Source organism: Phoxinus phoxinus (assembly GCF_949152265.1).
Source record: "Phoxinus phoxinus genome assembly, chromosome: 3".
In the NCBI taxonomy this organism is placed as follows: Eukaryota; Metazoa; Chordata; class Actinopteri; order Cypriniformes; family Leuciscidae; genus Phoxinus; species Phoxinus phoxinus.
The window spans coordinates 14,711,464-14,732,289 of record NC_136878.1 but is presented as its reverse complement, the minus strand read 5'-3'; the positions used below and the strand labels follow the sequence as shown (position 1 = coordinate 14,732,289).

Below are 20,826 nucleotides of genomic sequence, written 5' to 3'. Positions count from 1 at the left end.
TATTGCAAGCAGATTTGAACTAATCCCAGGTGACATTGCCCTGACATCTATCCTCTTCTCGTCTGGTTTGTGACTCCCCCTTGTGTTAGAATTTTTTTTTACAATTTCACAGGGACTCTCTGTCCTAATTATGCAAAGGATAACATGGTTTTGGATAAATTAAAAACATTTTTGTCATTATTTCCAGAGCAAATAATTATATATTAATATTTAAGAGACATTTATATATATATGAAAATTAGTTTAAACAATACTGTGTAAACTCCACGGCATGCATTACTGCACACTTAGACTAAAGTAAAAAACAACTCTTTAACATCCTGAAGTTTTAAAAGGTTTATTATTTTCATCAGATGGTGGGGAATACTTGTGCGTCAATGTTTGCAGTGAGGGCATTGTATAACTGCCCCACGAACAGCTTGCTGGTTTACCTTGGCTGTGTGCCTTGGTTTCCTTAGGCTGACTAATGATGCAGGCCAAGCATCAGAGCAGCACTCTTTAACACTTGCACTCCCAGAGCTGCAGGTGAGACAGGCTGGATTAGTGAAGATTAGGATAATCTCAGCCCCCAGGTCTGTCATGGCAGAGGCAGGTCAGGACAACAGGTTTATTCATATAACAGGTCACATTATAGAACCAGGCTGTCAGGGTGTGCATTTTTTACTTTCTTGTCTAAATAAGACTGTATTTTAATTAAATCAAATAATGGAAGGGTTGGGTAGCACTTAAAATATTTCACTATGCTGAAGTGTAATTTAGGAGCTTGAAGTTATTGTAGTGAAGTTTAAGTAATGATTTTAAAGCAGTAAATTTTGTTCATTTGCAGGCTCTCTGTGTGTGTGTGTGTGTATGTGTGTGTGTGTGTGTGTGTGTGTGTGTGTGTGTGTGTGTGTGTGTGTGTGTGTACATACTACATTCCTTAGATTTAAATGAAAGCGTGACAATGTCAATTTTATTCTTAAAACTTCAACTTCAAGAGTGTATGCGTTTCATAAAGCCAGAAAATGGGTAATCCCTCTCGCTCTCTCCCTTTTTGATGGTTTCCTTAATTGCATACAGCTCCCTGCATGATATTCCCCATGTTGTCACAAGACATATGTTATGTTGTTACCAAAAAATTATATTTCGACTAAAAGCTGTTCTTCTGAACATCCTCCATAATCGTGAAAACATGTATCATGGTTTTCACAAAAATATTAAGCAGCACAACTGTTTTCAACATTGATAATAACAAGCAATATGCCTTGAGCAAAGAATCAGTAAATCTGCCCATCAGAATGATTTCTGAAGGATCATGTGACACCGTAGACTGGAATAACGGCTGCTGAAATTTCAGCTTTACTATCATAGGAATAATTACATTTTAAAATATATATAAGAAAAAAGTTATTTTACTTGGTAATAATATTTCACAATATTACAGTATTTTTGATTAAATACTTAAAAAACATTTTTAAAAATCTTATCGACCCCAAATTTTTGAACGGTGGTGTATATGTGACACCACACATAATATGTCAGAAATGTCTGGCAGTTACCTATCTGAGAATCTGATATCCATCTCTATCTTTCTCTCTTTTCTCTTACACACAGGAATAAGGAATCTCTTCTTACGACTCGCAGACTTTCAGGAGATAGTGACTCTTCTACAGCCTCTTCTAAAGGTGGAGGAGGAAGCACAGGAGGAAGTCGCTTCTCTCTAGGTACAAGGCATGCTCATGGAGATGATGTGGTGCTGCTGGTGAATCGTAAGGAGGGCAAACACGTTATTGAGCGATCTGGAGCAGGAGCACAGATTCCAGCCCTGAGAGCCCCTCAGACCCGTGCCCGTAGTGCTTCCAGAGAGCGCCCAGCACCGCAGTCCACCTCAATCCTTAAACCTAGTCCACCACATGGCCCGGCAGAGGTACATCGAACACCCCGCACAGAGAGAGGCAGATCACTGGGGCCTGAAGGTCCACGGAGGCTCCAAGCTCCACGCTCCCTCAGTCAGGGCAAGACACCTAGAGGCCGATTGGGTGAAGTCAGTCCCGGATCATCACCTCGCCGCAGAGACCCTCAGCTGCTTTCCATAGATCGGAGAGAGGAACTGAGAGCCAAGCACATGCCCGCAGCATCCTCAAGAATAAGTGGAAGTATGCCCAGAAGACAAACATCCTCCTCTGCCTCAAACTCACCCGTTAAAGGCTGCGCCAACGGAAGTCCTGCGAAAAAGGGGATGGTAACACCACGTCCCCCTGCTCCTCGGTCTCCTTCCTCTGGGAGCCGGAAGTTGCTTCCCCCGGTCACACAGCCTGGGCGGCGCTCTCCACATTCTTCTCCACGATCAAATCCTCTCCACCCTCCACGTTCCCCTCGATCAGCTCACAATGCACGATCCACAGGGAGAGACCAAAGAAGTAGGGCAAATCCCTACAACCAGCTGCAGGAGAGCCAGGAGGACAAGAGTATGTTTAGTTTACACCTTCTGCCAAGTCTGGACCCTCAAAGGGAGCAAGATCTGTATCGTAGCTTTGAGGCAGAGTTCCTAGCCAACACGCAACAAGTCAAGGCTGGGCAGGGTAAAGAGTCCAGTGGAAGGGAAATGAGGTCACTACAGCTCCCTGTCTCCCATCAAGGTTTAGGGGTGCTCCCAACCTCTTCGAATGACACTAATGTTACAGACTCTGCTTACTCTTCGTCTAACTCTTCAACATCTTCTCTTAATGTCGGAGGTAAGGTGGGAGTTCTGCCTGATTTGCGAGAGTCTAAACGGACTAATCATCGTACCTGTGCACTCGAGGACCCACCCACCCTTCTCCATAGCCAGATTCGTGGAGGTCTCCCCAATGGAGGGCTCCTGGAGGGAGGCCGATGGGGTAGTAAAGGTGGTCTCCGTAAGCTCCCTGCCATCTCCAGCTCCACAGAGGAAGGAGAGGCCTCAAATCCAGGCCTATCCAGATCAGTGTGCCTCCCCAAAGACATCAATGGTAGCCTCTCTTTGACCGAGGTGCCAATGGAGAGCCAGCAGGACCTGGTGGAATGGGTTGGGGTGGAGGGAAACATGCCACAAAGTGAACATCACCAAGATCTTCCATATGACAATGCTGTCCAGACTCTTCCTGAGTCATTTCCCTCCCCTCCACCACCTCTAGATGACTGTTCCTACCAGGACTCCTCCAGTGAAAGCTCCTCCATGTGCTTGAGCTTGAGTGAGCCTCCATCTGAAGGCTCCTGCACTCCTCCTCTACCACTGGCCAATGGGGATGCGGATGGTGCAGTCGTCCTCCGTGCCAAGAAGGGTCAAAAGAAGACGGAGAGGGTGCCGTCCATCTACAAACTCAAGCTGCGGCCTAGGATAAGACCTCGCACTGACAACAGACCTGAGAACAGCCCATCACGCATCCCTACACCTTTACAATACAGAAAACATTGTCAGCAGTCTCCTGCCAACTCATCTCCCCTCCAGACCCCACCACAGTCCCCACGTTTAAACACTAACCAACCCTCGCACAAAGCTCTGCACCAGGCTTTTGCGGACCTCATCCAACCCCAGCAGCGATCCCCAGTTATGGGCTCTAGAGAGTGTGCCTACTCTTCAGAGTCCAGCCTAGACAATGAGGCCTGGATGTAGTGTATGGTGACGGATGTACGCAAGCCTTGGTCTGTGTTCCTTTGTTCAGCATATACAGCTTTACAGTCAGAGTAGAGAGAGGAGCGGCAAAAAAAGCACATTTGCAAGACAAAGAGACATTGCACATCTGACTGGTGTAAAACATGTAGCAGGAATCCTTATTGTCAATTCACTGGAGATATACATTTGTCCTAAAGGGGCTAAGAGCATTACCAATGCCATTCTTGACATCTTGGACCAACATAGCCTGTTCTGAAGTAATTCAGAGAGCTACATGCACCATCTGAGATGTTTGATTTCGTTCATTGAGTCATCTTTTTCCTTCTTCGAGTTTTCTGTTTGGGAAAGAAAATGAGTTTATTTTCCTTTAGGGGATCTCTAGGTTTTAATGCTCATCCATAGGTTTATGTCCTCATTACCTGTTTTTGAATTTGTCCCATGATGACTAATTTTATCTGGTTTAGTTCAGTTTTCATTTGTTAGGATTGGAACAAAGTCTAAACATTTTAATCAGGGAATTGTAATATACAGAGTGTACTGTATACTGGAGAATAAGAGCTGTATAACCCGTAGAGCAAAAAAGATGATGGTGGAATCATTTTAGGGTAATTTTATGTTCAAGGCAATCACCTAAATGACGCGTTGACCATACTTCCATGTGGAATCCAAATTGGAAATACAATTAAATGACTGTACTGTTGTTAGCCCAGGCTAAATAGGATGGAATATCAACTTGTTGCATTGTTTTGAGGATCTCTCAGAAACGTTTTCGAGAGGACGCTATCTGCTTAACATCACCTTGGCAGACAAGCAAATATGTTGTATTTGTGTATTATGTTTTGTACATACTAATACGGTTAATGTAAAGGTTCATATGTAATATATGTTCATTTGCTGAAATGTTTGGCAGTGTAATGTAAATATAATTATTAATTGAATTTAATACTAATGTATAAAACATATGCTGTTTATTTCAGTATATGAATTCTGCCTTAGCTATGCAATGTTGCTATTGAATGTTGCCTTGACAAATTTTCTTGCCTTAAAGTAAGTATGAGAAGTTGTGTTTGTGAAGTAGAGATGAAGGGATGTTGTGTAGATGTATCTGGGTGGAAATATCTGAGTGTGTGAGGTAGAGAATGTGTGTTGGATCCTGTGTTTTGGCCCATTGTTAACTGTGAGACAATCACACATGTGAGGGTAATGGTAACAACAAGATCCCGCTTTATCAGCATTCTTCTGTTTGAAGTCTTTGTTTAAATTAAAGTAATTGCTTGATTTATTATCTACAAGTAAGAAATGAAGGACACTTAATGGAAGATAGTGCCATATTAAACATCAATAGAATGTTTCTCAAAACATGGAAATCACTACAAACTAGAAAATGGAAATCATTTTTATTGTGGCCCTTTTATTGTGAAAGCTATATGGAGTCCAAAACTGTTTAAGAAGTAGTGATATGTTCCACTGTAATCATCATTACATTTCTTTTAAAGTTCTGTGGCGCCACCAAGTGGTGGAATGCTTTGACTGTTAAGTCAGATGTGTTGTGTAACTTACAGTACAGAATGAATATTCTGTCATCATTTCTTCACCCTCAAGTTGTTCCAAAACTGAATTTCTTTCTTCTGCTGAACACAAAAGATGATATTTAGAAGAATGTTGGTAACCAAACAGTTGATGGACCCCATTGACTTCCACAGTATTTTTTTCCTATACTGTGGAAGTCAGTGGGGCCCGTCAACTGATGGTTACTCGTATTCTTAAAAATGTCTTCTGTCATACGTGTTTGGAACAACTTGAGGGTAAGTAAATAATAACAGAATTTTCTTTTTTGGGTGAATCATCCCTTTAAATGAGTCCATTACACTACACACATATTGCTTTGGCACTGGATTGTTTATTTATATTAAATGAAATAAGTTATTAGGCCTTGGTGATTTGGTTGGGGGTGAACTGTACTATCATAAAGGGACGATGTTGTATGTTTCTGAATGAATGGATGAATTGTTTACTTTTGGTATGTTCTCTTTTGGAGGCTCAAGTGTTTGATTGAGAGATTATCGGATGTTTTTTTTGTTTCAATTAATCAAAAATAGGTCAGGAAAAGTGAGGGAGATGTTAATGGAAATGGATTTCAGTGTTCATGTTTTGCCTAAAGGACTGCAACCATATTACTGTTAGCATGGCCATTGACACTCCACAAAAATCTGCAATATACAATGCAGCACTGCACATTGCTTCTATGTTTATTGCCATTTAAATGTCTGCTGTGACACTTTAGGACTTTGTTAAATTTCATACAAATAAGGACAGTAGAGCTTTCTGCGGTCTTTCAGATTACATTAATGGTTGCTGTGGCTAATTCTCATTTTAGTCGCATAATACACACTACACATCCAGTTATCTTTACAATATCTAATCATTAACTGCCATACATTTGTACAGTAAACTGATTTTGAACTCCAATCGTATTTATTCTGATTTTCTTTCCAAGAAACAATATGACAGAAAGATGTTATGAAAGATTTTTTATGCGTTTTTAATCACATTTAGACCTTTTTAAAATAATTTATTGCATGGATGGGTTCTGTTTTTCTTTATTCATTATTGACATCAGAACTAAAGACATGTAGATTTACATTTTATTTACTTGAGCAAAACCATCTGATTTGCATTACACAAATATGTTGTTCAGATGTGATTTACAAAATGCATGTTGAATCTACAGTATGGCATGCTCTGGTTTCAATAAATGAAAAGGCTGTTGGATGATTTGAAATTTGAATGTCTATGGGTTTATTTTTAAATTGCATTTTTTTGGCTGATTGTTTTTCTTTAATTATGACAATGAAATGTAAGGTCTTGACATTGTGGAATTTGTCTGTGTTAAATAGCAATATTGCAAGACCAACATTCCACTGTTCCTTGAAAACCAATTGCTGTTAATTTAATTATTGTAATAAAAATGTTTTGGATTAAATTATTTGTATTGTGGTTTTCTTCCATTACTTATATATCCATTTTTTATATATATCAACAATATATAGCCTATAGTCTTTACTAATATAATTTATAGAACATTCAATATTTAGAACAAGATAACTGGTTTGAAGTGACAAAAAACATGGTGCATTTGAAAATGTACATTTATATTCAATATAAAATGCATTTGTAAACTTGACATTACATTAAATAAAATCATTGGTGACTCAGATGTTATGTGAATAAAATATTAAAGAATAACCTACATCAAATTTTGCACCCTCTATTATATTGCCCAAGGAATATCAGGTGCAAGTATCAGGTGTAATATTACCTCACACAACTATATCTTAACAAAATTCGAGTCGTATAGTAAATTAATTAAACATGCAAATCATTTGAGATTTTAATGTCATTTTAGTGCAATCAGCAAAGAGTGTAACATGAGAAAACTCTTCTCCATGAAGGCGGAAGACGGAAGTGTGAATCATATGACAAAACATGTAAGGTGGGAGGGAAGGAAGAAGGCCGACTTGTACACACTCACTTCACTTCGGTAAGGAGCATTTCTCGGTTTTACTAAGGTACGGCGCCTCGTTTCCTCTTATCTATGGCTTTGTGCGCTGCTTGGTTGGTTCAGTAAAACAGCACGCTAGATTAAAGGCTTACTGTGCGTTCTCATAAGCCCTGATTATAGAAGGTCATGAAGCTTCAGCTCGCGAGCCGTTAGCATTCAGCTAGCTCATCCATCGACTCTACATCTCCGCGAGCAGGTTCATTCATCCGCCAAAAATGGAGTGGGCAAGTCAGCTTTGTGTGAGTGACGGCCTATTTCGCTCTAAGGATTAGAAGAAATACCCGTTGATAGATTTGGGTTTAAATGAGTTTGAATATGTCGGATTCGGGACGTAATAAATGGGTTTTGCTAGTTAGCTGAAGCGGTTGAGACGTGTGTCTGTCACCTGCTGCAGTCACCGCCGTGCCACGTACTTTTAAGCAGTTGTGATGTTACGATTGTTAGTAATAATCATTTACAACCAGGCCCTGCATCACGTTAACTGTCGTTTAGTAGTGTATGGCAGCTCTTTGACAGTTGACAGCTACTTTATCTGTACTGCACTAGCTGGGAGTGGGACGCCGCCTCACAGGTTGACGAGATAGATTATTATTTTCGTTTAAATGTGAACCTGCTGGAATGGCTGTAGATTAGCAAGTCAGTTAACGTCATACTATAGAAAATATCGATTGTTCCTATTCTTATTTACGCGGCAGTATCAAATTTGGATTCCAAACTAATACTGGTTAACTAGATTTTTGCTGATTTCTCAACAAAATTAGGCTAGTAGTTAATTTATGTGGTCTTCGTACACTATTAAAAGCTTTCAGAAATTAGTTTAAAAATAACTTTTCTATTTGAATATACTGTATTTTAAAATGTAATTTATTCCTTTGATGGCAAACCTGATTTTTTCAGGATCATTACTCCGGTCATTACTCCGGTCTTCAGTGTCACATGATCCTTCAGAAATCATTTTGATATGCGGATTTGGTGCTCACGAAACATTTGTTCTTGGATTAATGGAAAGTTCAAAAGAACAGTATTTATTTGCAACAGGAATACTTTGTAACATTATGCTATACTGTTTTTAGATCTGTTGTAGCATTATAGGCTACTCTAAATGTCTTTACTTTCACTTTTGATAAATGTATTGTGTCCTTGCTTATTATTATAATATTAATAAATTACTGATTATTATTTAAAAAAAATCTCTGGTTAACATGGTAATTTTTTCTAAGGGGTGTAATGATATTGTAGTGATTTTGTATGTTTTTGTAATAAAATACCACAGCAGCCCTTGAACAATGACTTATGCATGTTGAGAGTCAGTGGACTGTAATGTTGCCTTACTACGGTACAGTGTGCTGTCTTCAAAGGTCTCTGGCGTGAACGTTAACAGATAAATGCTGTGTTTCATGGCTGCTTATAATACAGTTTGCATGTAAATGGTCAGCAGGGTTACACGAGTCATTCAGGCACACAGATCATAATTATACAGCCTCTTTATTGTAGCAGTCTTAAAAAGTTATAGGGGAGGAAGAATGTCTGTAAATGCAACAGATTCATGGCTGGTTTTGTTCTCTTATGTTATGTTCTCTCGATTTCAGTTTTGAAGTTGATTTTATTATAAGTATAAAATATCGGGTATGATATTAAAGTTACACTATTGTTTTAATGTTGCCAAGATGGCACTCATGTTGGATTAAACTGACAATTAGTGGGATCATGTATGTGGAACCATTTTTTTTAGTCTCTGTACACATTTGCATTCTGTTTGCATTCAGCCATGTTTAATTTATTATGCAATTGAAAGTGTCCAATAACGGGCAGCTAACAAACAAGTTTAACAAGCTGTAAATAAAGTTTTTTTTAAAGAAAATGTGTTATTCAGCAAGGATGCATTAAATTGATCAAAAGTGACAGTAAATACTAAGACTTATACATTGTTACAAAAAAGATGTTTCCACAAAAATATTAAACAGCTCAACTGTTTTAACCTTGATAATAAGAAATGTTTCTTGAACACTAAATCAGCACATTAAAATTATTTCTGAAGGATCATGTGATTTGAGTAATGGAGTAAAATGTAGAAAAGTTACTTTAGTTTTATTAATAATAATGTTTCACAGTATTTACTGTTTTTACTGCATTTTTATGTATCAAATAAATGCAGCTTTTGTGAGCATAAAAGTTCTCTTTCAAAAACTTTTTAAAAAATCTTACCGACCCCAACTCTTTTTTTAACAGTAGAGTACACTAATAAAAAAAACTTGGCATCACGCCAGCCGAATCAGATGACATACTGTTGTATCCTAATGTTTCTCTTCCTATTAAAAGACCTTTCAGGTGATGGCAAGAGTCTAATGTGCAATAACAGGAAATGGGAAACTCTTCCCAGCAGATTTAGAGACTGTGAGAAGGCAATCACTGCGCACAGAGAGTATAATTTGCTGACTGAAAGAGAACAAGAAGCTTTAACAATGTGTTTTCCCCCACTCCACAATCTCTTGAAACATCAGCGAAGGTATCAGCAGGACAGGGACTCGACTTCCTCTTATTCCCCATGCGCTTGCACTTTTTCCTTTATCCTACCTCCCTTTAGTCTCTTCCTCACTTTTCTTGTGGGCTGCTTATGAATCTTTCTTTCTCTTCTGCTGCAGGAGAACCGAGGCTTGGGATCCAAGATGACAGACTCCAAATATTTCACCACTACCAAGAAAGGTCTGGTGTTTTTCGATTTGCTTTAAAGAAAGTTGTTTTGGGATTAGTATATCACATTAAGTCAGTGAGATTAAGTCATGTAATGTGTGTCTGTTGTGGCCAATGCAGAGCGTCAACTGCACTGCACCATTAAACATTTAAATCCTGATAAATAGAACAACATTTAGCACTTTGTTACATATTCCTGCTTTTTAATTTTTTTATTCTGCAGAACATGGTATACTAGCAGGAATATTGTTGCGTAATATTGTGTGGCAGTCTAAATCAGATTTAGAGTCTCTGGCTTTATTTGGATCACTTGCAAGCACATGATTGTGCCAGAAGTATTTTTACTGCAAATAGAGCCGCACACATGTTACTTGGTCAAAGCCAAGAAAAACAGTGAACACTGAATTATGATTGAATCATTGTCTTCTCTTTTATTGCATTAGGAAAATGACAACATGCCTGTTTTCTGAAAGCACATCATTGTCATCCATTTGACGGGTTATGCGACATCTAAACAAAGTCATAGCCTAAATGTTTGTGGTCTTGTGTGTCTGACCCTTCAGGCGAGATCTTTGAGCTGAAGGCAGAGCTCAACAGTGATAAGAAAGAGAAGAAGAAAGAAGCAGTGAAGAAGGTCATTGCGTCTATGACAGTGGGGAAAGATGTCAGGTAAGACAAGACGTTTCTCACAGTTAAGTAGACTCTTTTACAAGATGTTTTATATGCTATATCATCCATCCTGTGTTTCTTTTGGAACAGAATGGAGTTTATGGAGTTTTGATCTTAATATTTTTGTCCCTAGTGCTCTGTTTCCTGATGTTGTGAACTGCATGCAGACGGATAATCTGGAGCTGAAAAAGCTGGTTTATCTGTATTTGATGAATTATGCCAAGAGCCAACCAGACATGGCCATTATGGCAGTCAACACCTTTGTAAAGGTAAGTTTCAGACATCAGTGAAACGGCAAATGGTTTTATTCTAAGGCATTTATTAGTATTTTTTATATATTGTGATACAGTTTGCACAGGCTATAGATATAGATTACTACATATTATTTTACTTTCCAATGTAGAAAACTTAAATGTGTGCAAAAGCATATTGTTGGATATGAGAGACAAGACACTACCCGCACGCCAAGAAATTTAGCCACCAACCTGTTCACCCACCTCCGCCTCCGTTATTTTCCAGAATTGGCAGAGGTCAGGGGTCGCGTTACACTTTCGCGCACTCCATCATTTTGATGGAAAAGGTCGTAAAATTTCCGTCGTAATCTATTATTACCATTTTAATTTTCATATTTATTGATAAGACGACATTTAATAGCTTCTATTTTTATTCACGAACTTACAGGACAAACATATAGGCTATGCATTTATTTATATTATGAAAAGAAAGTTGAACAAAGACACTTCTCAGTTTTTATCTTGAGCAGTTGTCACGGATCGTGAGTGAACGCGATCATCCCTTCCACTTAACTAGGTTACAGAATGAAATAAACATGAATGAACATCAGAAAATATGTTGAAACATACAGTATAACTTACCGAAATCCGTATTATGTCTCATGTGATCACTTAGTGTTACAAACAATGTTATGTAACATTATACCAAAGAAAAACATTTGTTTGACCATAAACTTGATAGTCAGGAAGAAAAATAACTCTTGAGAGGAGCATTTTGCTAAATACATGCACCATATTAATCATGTTTTTTTTTGTTTTTTTATGTTTAATGTCTGTTAACTTAGAATGAATGTTTTTATGACAGCCACCATTTAAAACAAAACAAACTGGATTAGAAACTTAATTATGTAAGTATAATTCCATTAATGATGGAAATTTGTCAGTTAACAACCTCTGGTTCCAGGAAATCCCTAAATATGGACAAAGACATTCAGCTATTGCTGCAGCTGAATAACATGCAGATGGAGACATTTTGACTGATTAAACACGCAGAGAATTAACACATCACAATGTATATTTTTAATGCAATGCCAATTGACAATAGCCTTTATCATTGTATTGAATACTAAAAAATATGATTTCTGCCTTCTACTGTGATGATAAGCCACATCAGAGAAGGAAGTTATTTCAAACTGGTTGCCTTGCCATTAAATGTAATTGTTACTTTGTATGCAATGGTGTTCTTTAGAAAAATAAAAGAAGAAGAGTAAAGATGAATTTGACTGATGGCATTATTATAATTTTTTTGAAGATTTCTATAGATACGGCAATATATCGTTATCGTGAATTCTTTTGGCCACGATAATCATGTAGTGAATCTGAATATCGTGACAGCCGTAGTGTGCATTATAAAATGCACTCTAAAGTTGAGACAGATGAAACCCACATTCTGGACAGCGAAGTGCTCTAAAGGCACGCCATAAGCCTGGCAACAGCTGAGAAACTTTCGTCTTGGAGTACTAGAATAGTCAGTCTTTATAGGAGGGTGCAGTGTGCTCCATCATCATTAATGAGTTTTTGCTGGCTTCACACACACCTGAGAATGGAAAGAGAGACACATTACTAAAGCAACTAACTAGACTGAAGATTAAAGCAAGAAGAGCCAGTAAGCCATAAGGCCTATCACAGCAAATTAGAAAACAGAAGAAAAAAGTGAGAATGTATTATGCATTATGAGTGTTTTTAAACTGCCATAATATTTGATAATATTACTGTTTTTACCGTAATTTGACCAAATAAACTGTCTAAGAAACATTTTGAACTGTGTGTGTATCCGAGAATGTCTATGTTTTAGGTGTAATGTGTGTTGGTTATAATTATGTTCTCTTCTGCAGGACTGTGAGGACCCAAACCCTCTGATCCGTGCGCTGGCTGTGCGCACCATGGGCTGCATCCGAGTGGACAAGATCACGGAGTACCTGTGTGAACCTCTGAGGAAGTGTCTGAAAGATGAAGACCCCTACGTGAGGAAGACTGCTGCAGTTTGTGTTGCCAAGCTACATGACATTAACGCCCAGCTGGTAGAAGACCAGGGCTTCCTGGACACCCTAAAAGACCTGATCTCTGACTCAAACCCCATGGTGAGGCACAACTTTAGTATTTCAAATCTAAATGGCGGTTAGAAACTGGCAATATTCTTAAGAATACTCTCTGAAGTAAGGCAAATAATATCCCTGAGTGTAGTTGTTAATTCAAGCTAATTGGTATCCGGTTGTTCCAAACCTGTATGAGTTTCTTTCTTCTGTTGAACACAAAAGATGATGTTTTAAAAATGTTGGTAACCAGACAGTTGACAGTAGCCATTGACTTCCATAGGAGGAAAAAATATATAATGAAGTCAAGGCTACTGTCAACTGTCTGGTTACCAACATTTTTAAAACATAATCTTTTGTGTTCAACAGAAGAAAGAAACTCATACAGGTTTGGAACAACCATAGAGTGAGTAAATAATGACTTCTATTACAATAGTGTTCTCATTATAATGTTATGTATATGGCAGATTGTCCCTGCACATCTTGCACTCAACTGTATTTTCATAATCAAAGTGTTTCCCTTATATTATCCAGTCTGGATGGCATGCCCCCCAAAATGCTGCAATAACCCATGAGATAAAAAAGAAATGTATTTTTTAAAGTCACAGCGACTGTTGTTTTCATGATCGATTGTCGCTGTCACATCACAGTACTCCTGCACAACCCTGCATGCCAGTGTCATTTAGCTCTCTCTTAGTCTCCATGGTGTGTAATTACATGCTTTTGTTGTGCGAAACTTGAGACCGTGCACACACACTACCACTGTATTGAGTTTAATGCCTTTTTTTTTTTTTTTCTCTCCATTAGGTGGTAGCAAATGCAGTTGCGGCTCTGTCTGAGATAGCAGAATCTCACCCTAACAGCAACCTTCTGGACCTGAACCCTCAGACCATTAATAAGCTCCTGACAGCCCTTAATGAATGCACTGAATGGGGTCAGATCTTCATCCTCGACTGCCTGGCCAACTACACACCCCGTGACGACCGCGAGTCACAGAGGTCAGAGGGCAATGTTATTTCACCATTCCTGTGTGATGGACTCTAAATGGTTTCTCTAATGAAGTCTACATAATACATAGACACTAGCTTCACTAATAAAGCTGATCCGGTGTAGTTCTTGGTATTGGCATTGATTGCCCAATCTAATTGAATCAGTGTTGATTCGGTTAGGGATTTTAAGAATCTATATTGGATTGTTCAAATGTAGATTGTAATTAATTTTTTGCCTTATTTCAGGAAACCGAAACTAACCAGTATGTATTTGCCCTTAAAGATTTGATTTAGCCTTGTTGAAGCATGTTTCTCTCTGTCCTCCCGCAGTATCTGCGAGCGCGTAACTCCACGGTTGTCCCACGCTAACTCTGCCGTGGTGCTGTCTGCCGTGAAGGTTCTGATGAAGTTCATGGAGATGCTTCCTAAAGATCTAGACTATTACGGCACTCTGCTAAAGAAACTTGCTCCTCCCTTGGTCACGCTCCTTTCAGCTGAACCTGAACTGCAGTATGTTGCCCTGAGGAACATCAACCTCATCGTACAGAAACGGTAGGTGCAAAGCTGAGGAAAATATATTTTTTTTATACAACGTTATGAAGGTTTGGGGATTTTAAAAGTTAAATGCACAAAAAATTCTTATTTTTTCCTTTTAATTTGTATGTTTCTACCAGCCCTGAAATTCTAAAGCATGAGATGAAGGTATTCTTTGTGAAATATAATGATCCGATCTATGTCAAGCTGGAGAAGCTGGATATCATGATCCGCCTTGCGTCTCAGGCCAACATTGCTCAGGTGAATAAACACACACTCACACCCCTACACTTCATTTGAAACATGATCTCTGCCTGATCCTTTGTTCATACATTTTTATATTACACCACCCAAATACAGTGAACCCCAAAAGTCTGAGATTACTAGTGTAAATACTACTCTTGTATGCTTAACGAATTTGTTAATGCCATTTATATTATCAACATTACAATTTGAGTGAAAAGTGACCTGACAAATCAACATGAATGTCAGAAATCAGAATATCTTAGTATTTGGTTTGTCCCTCTTTTGCGTTAAAGGGTTAGTTCGCCCATTTAAGACATGAAGTTGTATGCAATCCTTACCAGCACTATAGTGCATACACACGGACCCACTCTGTGTTCACCTCCCTGGTCAGAGTTCTGGCCGCTGGAAGTTTTTCAAGAAAGTAGTCCTGGTTAGTTTCCGGGGCCACAAAACTGTGCGTTTTTACGTGAAAAAATTATTTGCGTTTAAAAGCTTGATTAATTAACATCACAAAAAACACGCCCGACAAAATTCATACCTCAGTTTTAATCGGCACTATTTTCTTTCCATTTCTATCAATCCGCGCTGCGGTCGACGTCAACAGTGCGCACGTTCCGATCAGCTGTAGCTATGAGACAGCTTTGGCTGGTTGCCATCGGTTACTCTGCGGAAGCTAAAATATCCAGAATCAAGGATTTTCGTGTGTGCAGTGCTCACTTCAGCGAAGACGATTACATCCCCAACCGAGAAAAAAAAAAAAACATTTTAAAGAGTTTTGCTGTAGCAGTAGCACGGGTAAGCTCTATTTACTAACTTTATGATCCCATGTCTAAACTGTACGATAAACAAGCTGATGTTTAGACTCCAGTGGAAATCACATGAAAAGAAGTCTAATATAAAAACAGTATATAGGGATATTGTGTGTGTGTTCAATCAAATAGTTTTCTATTTGAATATAGTTTCCTATATCATATAGGTACAATTTGCTGAGAAAACTATTTGATTGAACACACACACAATTGAGTTCATAAAGGTATCCCTTTGGCGTTGTGCTAAAATTACTTTCATCATCATCTGTTCCGTCTGACATTGTGCTAAAATTGGTTTCATCATCAGAAGTTTCGTAGTCAGACAAGTTGTTGTCAGCAAGTCGCGCTATCACCAGCTGATCGGAACGTGCGCACTGTGGTCGTTGACAGCAGCGCGGATTGATATAAATGGAAAGAAAATAGTGCCGATTAAAACTGAGGTATGAATTTTGTCGGGCGTGTTTTTTGTGATGTAAATTAATCAAGCTTTGAAACGCAAATCATTTTTTCACGTAAAAACGCACAGTTTTGTGGCCCCGGAAACTAACCAGGACTACTTTTTTGAAAAACTTCCAGCGGCCAGAACTCTGACCAGGGAGGTGAACACAGAGTGGGTCAGTGTGTATGCACTATAGTGCTGGTAAGGATTGCATACAACTTCATGTCTTAAATGGGCGAACTAACCCTTTAATGACAGCTGTACTGACACTGCATGAAATAAGTTTTTTTTTTTTGCTGAAAATTTTGATATTGAAGTCTTCCATGGACTTTAAAAAGCATATTTTTGATCTGCCCAATTATTGATGTCATGAGACTGATTTCAGAACAAACTTGTTTTTTAAGATGGACTATTATACTATTAACCTTTAATCGAGTAAACTTTAGTATTTTTTAGTTTGCCTTGAAATAGCCTGTAAAACTGAAATGGCAAACTTTTTTCAATCCTATTTGTCAACATCACTCACTTTTGAAGCTCACGGTGTCACATCAACATTTGAAATGTGCTTCTGAGAGTCTATGCTAAATGTCTGTGTGTTTGGGTTGTGTAGGTGCTGGCTGAGCTGAAGGAATATGCCACTGAAGTGGACGTAGACTTTGTGCGTAAAGCTGTACGAGCCATTGGCCGCTGCGCTATTAAAGTAGAGGTGAGCTGGCCTAACCCTGAATAAGATAACAACATTATTATTAACTTAATTAACACTGGCAATCTGCTAACACTGGCAATCATGTTCATTTTAATTGTAAAGTGCACCGCTCATAATGAAAGGATTCAACCTGATGTGAAACAAAAGCCAACTGCTTAATTGGTTAATTTCTGGATTATTCTATTTATGCAAATCAGCTGATCTGTTTTTCGGTCTCTCCTGTTTTCATTACAGCAATCAGCAGAGCGTTGTGTCAGCACGCTGCTTGACCTCATTCAGACCAAGGTCAATTATGTGGTGCAGGAAGCTATTGTGGTCATCAAGGACATCTTCCGCAAGTACCCCAACAAGTATGTGTCTCTGTTTCTCAAAACTGCATTCTATTTCTGTTTGGCTAAGGTTCGTTATTCAAATGTTAGAGGTTCATTGTCCTGGCACAGCCTCTGTTCCGCCCTGCCTTTCATTCTCAAATGTGTTGAAGAAACATTTAATAAAGATTCACTGAACCCAGCCTTCCCCTCCACAAGGTCATTTTGCTCTTTTTGTAGCTTCATTGTGGCTTTCTTCTTTATTGTGCTGTTAGGTACGAGAGCGTGATTGCCACTTTGTGTGAGAACCTTGACTCTCTGGATGAGCCTGAGGCCCGGGCAGCCATGATCTGGATTGTGGGAGAGTACGCAGAGAGGATTGACAATGCCGATGAGCTGCTGGAGAGCTTCCTGGAAGGCTTCCATGATGAGAGCACACAGGTGAAGTGCCTTTCAAATCACTTTATTAAAGTGCTCGCTTATGAAATAAGTAACAGCTGTTTTTTCTGTTGCATTAAAGGGATAGTTCACCTGAAAATGAAAATTCTGTCATTAATTACTCACCCTCAGGTCATTCCGAATCTGTAAGACATTCGTTCATCTTCGGAACACAAATGAAGATCTTTTTGATGAAATCTGAGAGATTTCGGTCCCTCCATTGAAAAAGTTCATTTAAATACATCAAAGTTCATAAAGAGATTGTAAAACTAATCCATATGAATTGAGCGGTTTAGTCCAAATTTTCTCAAGATGCTCGATCACTTTATTTGATGAACAGATTTCATTTATGCTTTTATTACTATATAAACAATGCTCAGCGAACATAAACAGAAGCTCAACCGAACCTGCTTGACGTGCAAGAACACGAGTGTTACATGAGAATGAACCTCATTTATTCCTGCACGTCAAGCTAACATGCTTGAGGTTTTGTTTAACACAACTGGTTTGCGAGTTAATTAATGTTTATATGTGAATAAAAGCCTAAATTCAATCTATTCATCATATAAAGCGATCGTGTCTCTTTTTTTGGACTAAACTGCTCATGGATTAGTTTTACAATCTCTTAATGAACTTTTTGTTGTGTCAGTTGTGTAGTTGTCAACGGAAGGACAGAAAGCTCTCAGATTTCATAAAAAAAAATCTTTATTTGTGTTCTGAAAATGAACTAAAGTCTTATGGGTTTTTGGATTAACTATCCCTTTAAGCAGACTTGTGTTATGTAAGCATTGTATTAAGATTCCTCTATGAGCATAAAGAAAATCTCACAGGGGAATAGGGAGACTTTTTGCTGTGGAATGAAAATTGGTGTTTAGAATTTCTGAAATTTTGCTATCATAACAATCATACCATAATACTCTAGTGAATACTGTAATGAACTTGTCTCTTGGGAGGTAGTGTTACAGGATTTGTCTCGGTGTTAAGGTTTTTTTAATGCTCCCCTCTCAGGTGCAGCTGCAGTTGCTGACAGCTATTGTGAAGTTGTTCTTGAAGAAACCCACTGAGACCCAGGAACTGGTGCAACAAGTGCTCAGTCTCGCCACACAGGTGAGAAATCCACACAGACGGTTATCAAAGCACACATTTCAGTGAGAAAATGACACTGCACCTATACTTGCTCACACCTTCAAGGGCACTCTCTGGAGGTGTTGTTGCCATCCTCAAACTGCACATCTCAAAAGCAAAGCTGTTTGGCTTGCTGAATCACTCATATTCATAGAAATTCACAGTTGGCTAGTATTCATACTCAACACCCTGACGTATTTATCCTTTTTAACAACATGCTCGCTGTAATTGTTGTTTTTTGTAACCACTGGCAGACAATAAGAGGATCATCAAACCAGAAAACATTACTTTTGATTTGTAAACATGTCTCAAATGAATTTCAAAGTCACAGGAAACAAAAGATGATTATAAACCACGAGGATTAGTGTTCTGTGCCTCTGTTAGACTACATAATCTGCTTTTTTAAATATATATTATATGCAAGCATATGTACATAATTGTCACATAGCAATTTAAACAGTAGAGCACTCTGATGGTCCCGGAGGGTTTGAGCTTTTGGGGCAGAACCCTAAAACCCTGCATTAGATCAAAACAGCAGGTTTATTTTTATTAAACATACATTTTCAATGCTAGTAAGCCTTGCTTTCTTCCTCTCTGCCAGTTATGAATTGAATTGTTTCTAAATCACTGTAATTCATCAGGATAATTTTTTTTTTTTTTTTGCATCATTAGAAGCTTTACAAGCTTTTCCTATTAATTAAGCTATTCCGTTACAGAATATGGACACCTTCAATGTTTTCAGTGTTAGAGAGCACTGCGTATCCTTTCGTATCCTTATCTTGCTTGATGAGCAAGAACTAATTAAGTTTGTTCTCGTGCATCAAGCAAGCATGTTTGATCTTCCGCGCAAACCAGTAAAATTGGTTTTGCCGCATCAAGCAACCAAGCTTACCTTTACCATATTTGATATGCTGTATGTACCGGTAGGTGCATTGATCAATATGTCAATTATATGTAATTAAAAACCTAAAAATCCATTAATAAATACCAATATCAATTCTTAAATATCCCAAAATAATATTTTAATTTATGCTGTTTTCTGTTGATCCATGACCAAACTTCACTAAACATTATTTTATGTCTCCCATACAATAACCACAATAGGCTTTGCTACTTTCAATATAAATCAAAACTTACAGAATTTGAAAGCTAAGACTTTATCACAAAATAAATAGTTTTGATGCTCTTTAATTTGGCCTGACAAGTCATTTAAAATATTGATTACTTAGAATAGTTTAATATTTGTGTGTAAGAGCTAGGGAGCATTTGTGGGATCTCATTAATATTCAGAGAAGCCATAAGCTTGTGCTGTCAGACTAGGATCTGAGATTGCATCTTGTCATTATTAACTTTGAGATTCAGTGCCACAGGCTGTACTCGCAGCCAGGGTTCTATCAGAATACCAAATGTCCTTCTTTATCCCAGGTGCCATTTTATGGCCTCCAGATCTAATTCTCTCATCGCTGTTTTGCTCTGCTGGTGCTCCACTTGATCTTATCACACAGATGAATTGGTGCTCAGAAGTTCTGCATTATTTACATAAGACTTTGTCCTTCAGATTATTTATTTTTTGTTGTTGAAAAGAACAGTCACCTGTACTGCTTAATTTTCTCTTCCTTATATACTCACATCATAAATATCATATGATTCCCCTCGGTTTTCAACTGGTCAGTTTCACTTTCACTGAATTTTGCTTGTTTTAACTTTGCAGGATTCTGATAACCCTGATCTGCGTGACCGTGGCTACATCTACTGGCGTCTGTTATCTACAGACCCTGTGGCAGCTAAAGAGGTGGTGCTGGCCGAGAAGCCTCTGATCTCAGAGGAGACGGACCTGATTGAGCCCACCCTGCTGGAGGAGCTCATCTGCCACATTGGTACTCTGGCCTCAGTCTACCACAAACCCCCCAGCGCTTTTGTGGAGGGCAGCCGTGGCGTTCAGCATAGGAGAATTCCTCCTCGTGCTGGCTCGTGAGTCTCTGATTTGTTACTTTTCTTCTATTATTTTATGTACAGAAAAGTATAAAGATTTGTTTATATATTTATTAATAATAATTATTGTAATTTATATGTATATATATATATATATATATATACATATATATACATATATTTGTTTTAGTTTTATTAATATTTTGAATTGGCTTTTATTTGTATAATATTTAGTTTTCATGGTGATTTTAGTAAAATTTTTAGTCATTTCGTTATGTGCTTTTGCCATTTTTCTATTTTTTAAATATAGCTATTTAGGTTTCATTTATTTTTATTTCAGTTTTAATTGGTTTTCAATTCATTTATTTCCAGTTAATAATTGTATTGTACATATTTTATTTTTAAATATGTTTTAATGTTTTTTTTTTTGTTGTTGTTT

General features: G+C 38.1%; 2 protein-coding genes across 7 annotated transcripts in view; both read left to right on the top strand.

The window, feature by feature from the left end:
- gas2l1 (growth arrest-specific 2 like 1) overlaps positions 1–6,591 on the top strand; it is a 29,814-nt gene extending 23,223 nt beyond the window's left edge. Inside the window, exon 5 of the mRNA XM_079608596.1 lies at positions 1,594–6,591. Coding sequence (XP_079464722.1) covers positions 1,594–3,613 — 2,020 coding nt within the window. The 3' untranslated portion in view covers positions 3,614–6,591. The remainder of the gene's footprint in view (positions 1–1,593) is intronic.
- A 390-nt stretch (positions 6,592–6,981) lies between these two features.
- The window catches only part of ap1b1 (adaptor related protein complex 1 subunit beta 1), a 37,044-nt gene continuing 23,199 nt past the window's right edge, over positions 6,982–20,826 (top strand). Inside the window, exons 1-13 of one of the 6 annotated variants that reach the window (XM_079605763.1) lie at positions 6,982–7,154; positions 9,818–9,878; positions 10,430–10,535; positions 10,669–10,804; positions 12,664–12,909; positions 13,669–13,859; positions 14,181–14,402; positions 14,525–14,645; positions 16,489–16,584; positions 16,819–16,934; positions 17,168–17,333; positions 18,339–18,437; positions 20,167–20,426. In XM_079605763.1, the coding sequence (XP_079461889.1) occupies positions 9,842–9,878; positions 10,430–10,535; positions 10,669–10,804; positions 12,664–12,909; positions 13,669–13,859; positions 14,181–14,402; positions 14,525–14,645; positions 16,489–16,584; positions 16,819–16,934; positions 17,168–17,333; positions 18,339–18,437; positions 20,167–20,426 (1,796 nt within the window). In that variant the 5' untranslated portion in view covers positions 6,982–7,154; positions 9,818–9,841. Of the gene's footprint in view, positions 7,415–9,817; positions 9,879–10,429; positions 10,536–10,668; positions 10,805–12,663; positions 12,910–13,668; positions 13,860–14,180; positions 14,403–14,524; positions 14,646–16,488; positions 16,585–16,818; positions 16,935–17,167; positions 17,334–18,338; positions 18,438–20,166; positions 20,427–20,826 lie in introns of all 6 variants that reach the window. The other 5 variants (XM_079605760.1, XM_079605764.1, XM_079605761.1 and 2 more) reach the window with 5 other exon arrangements.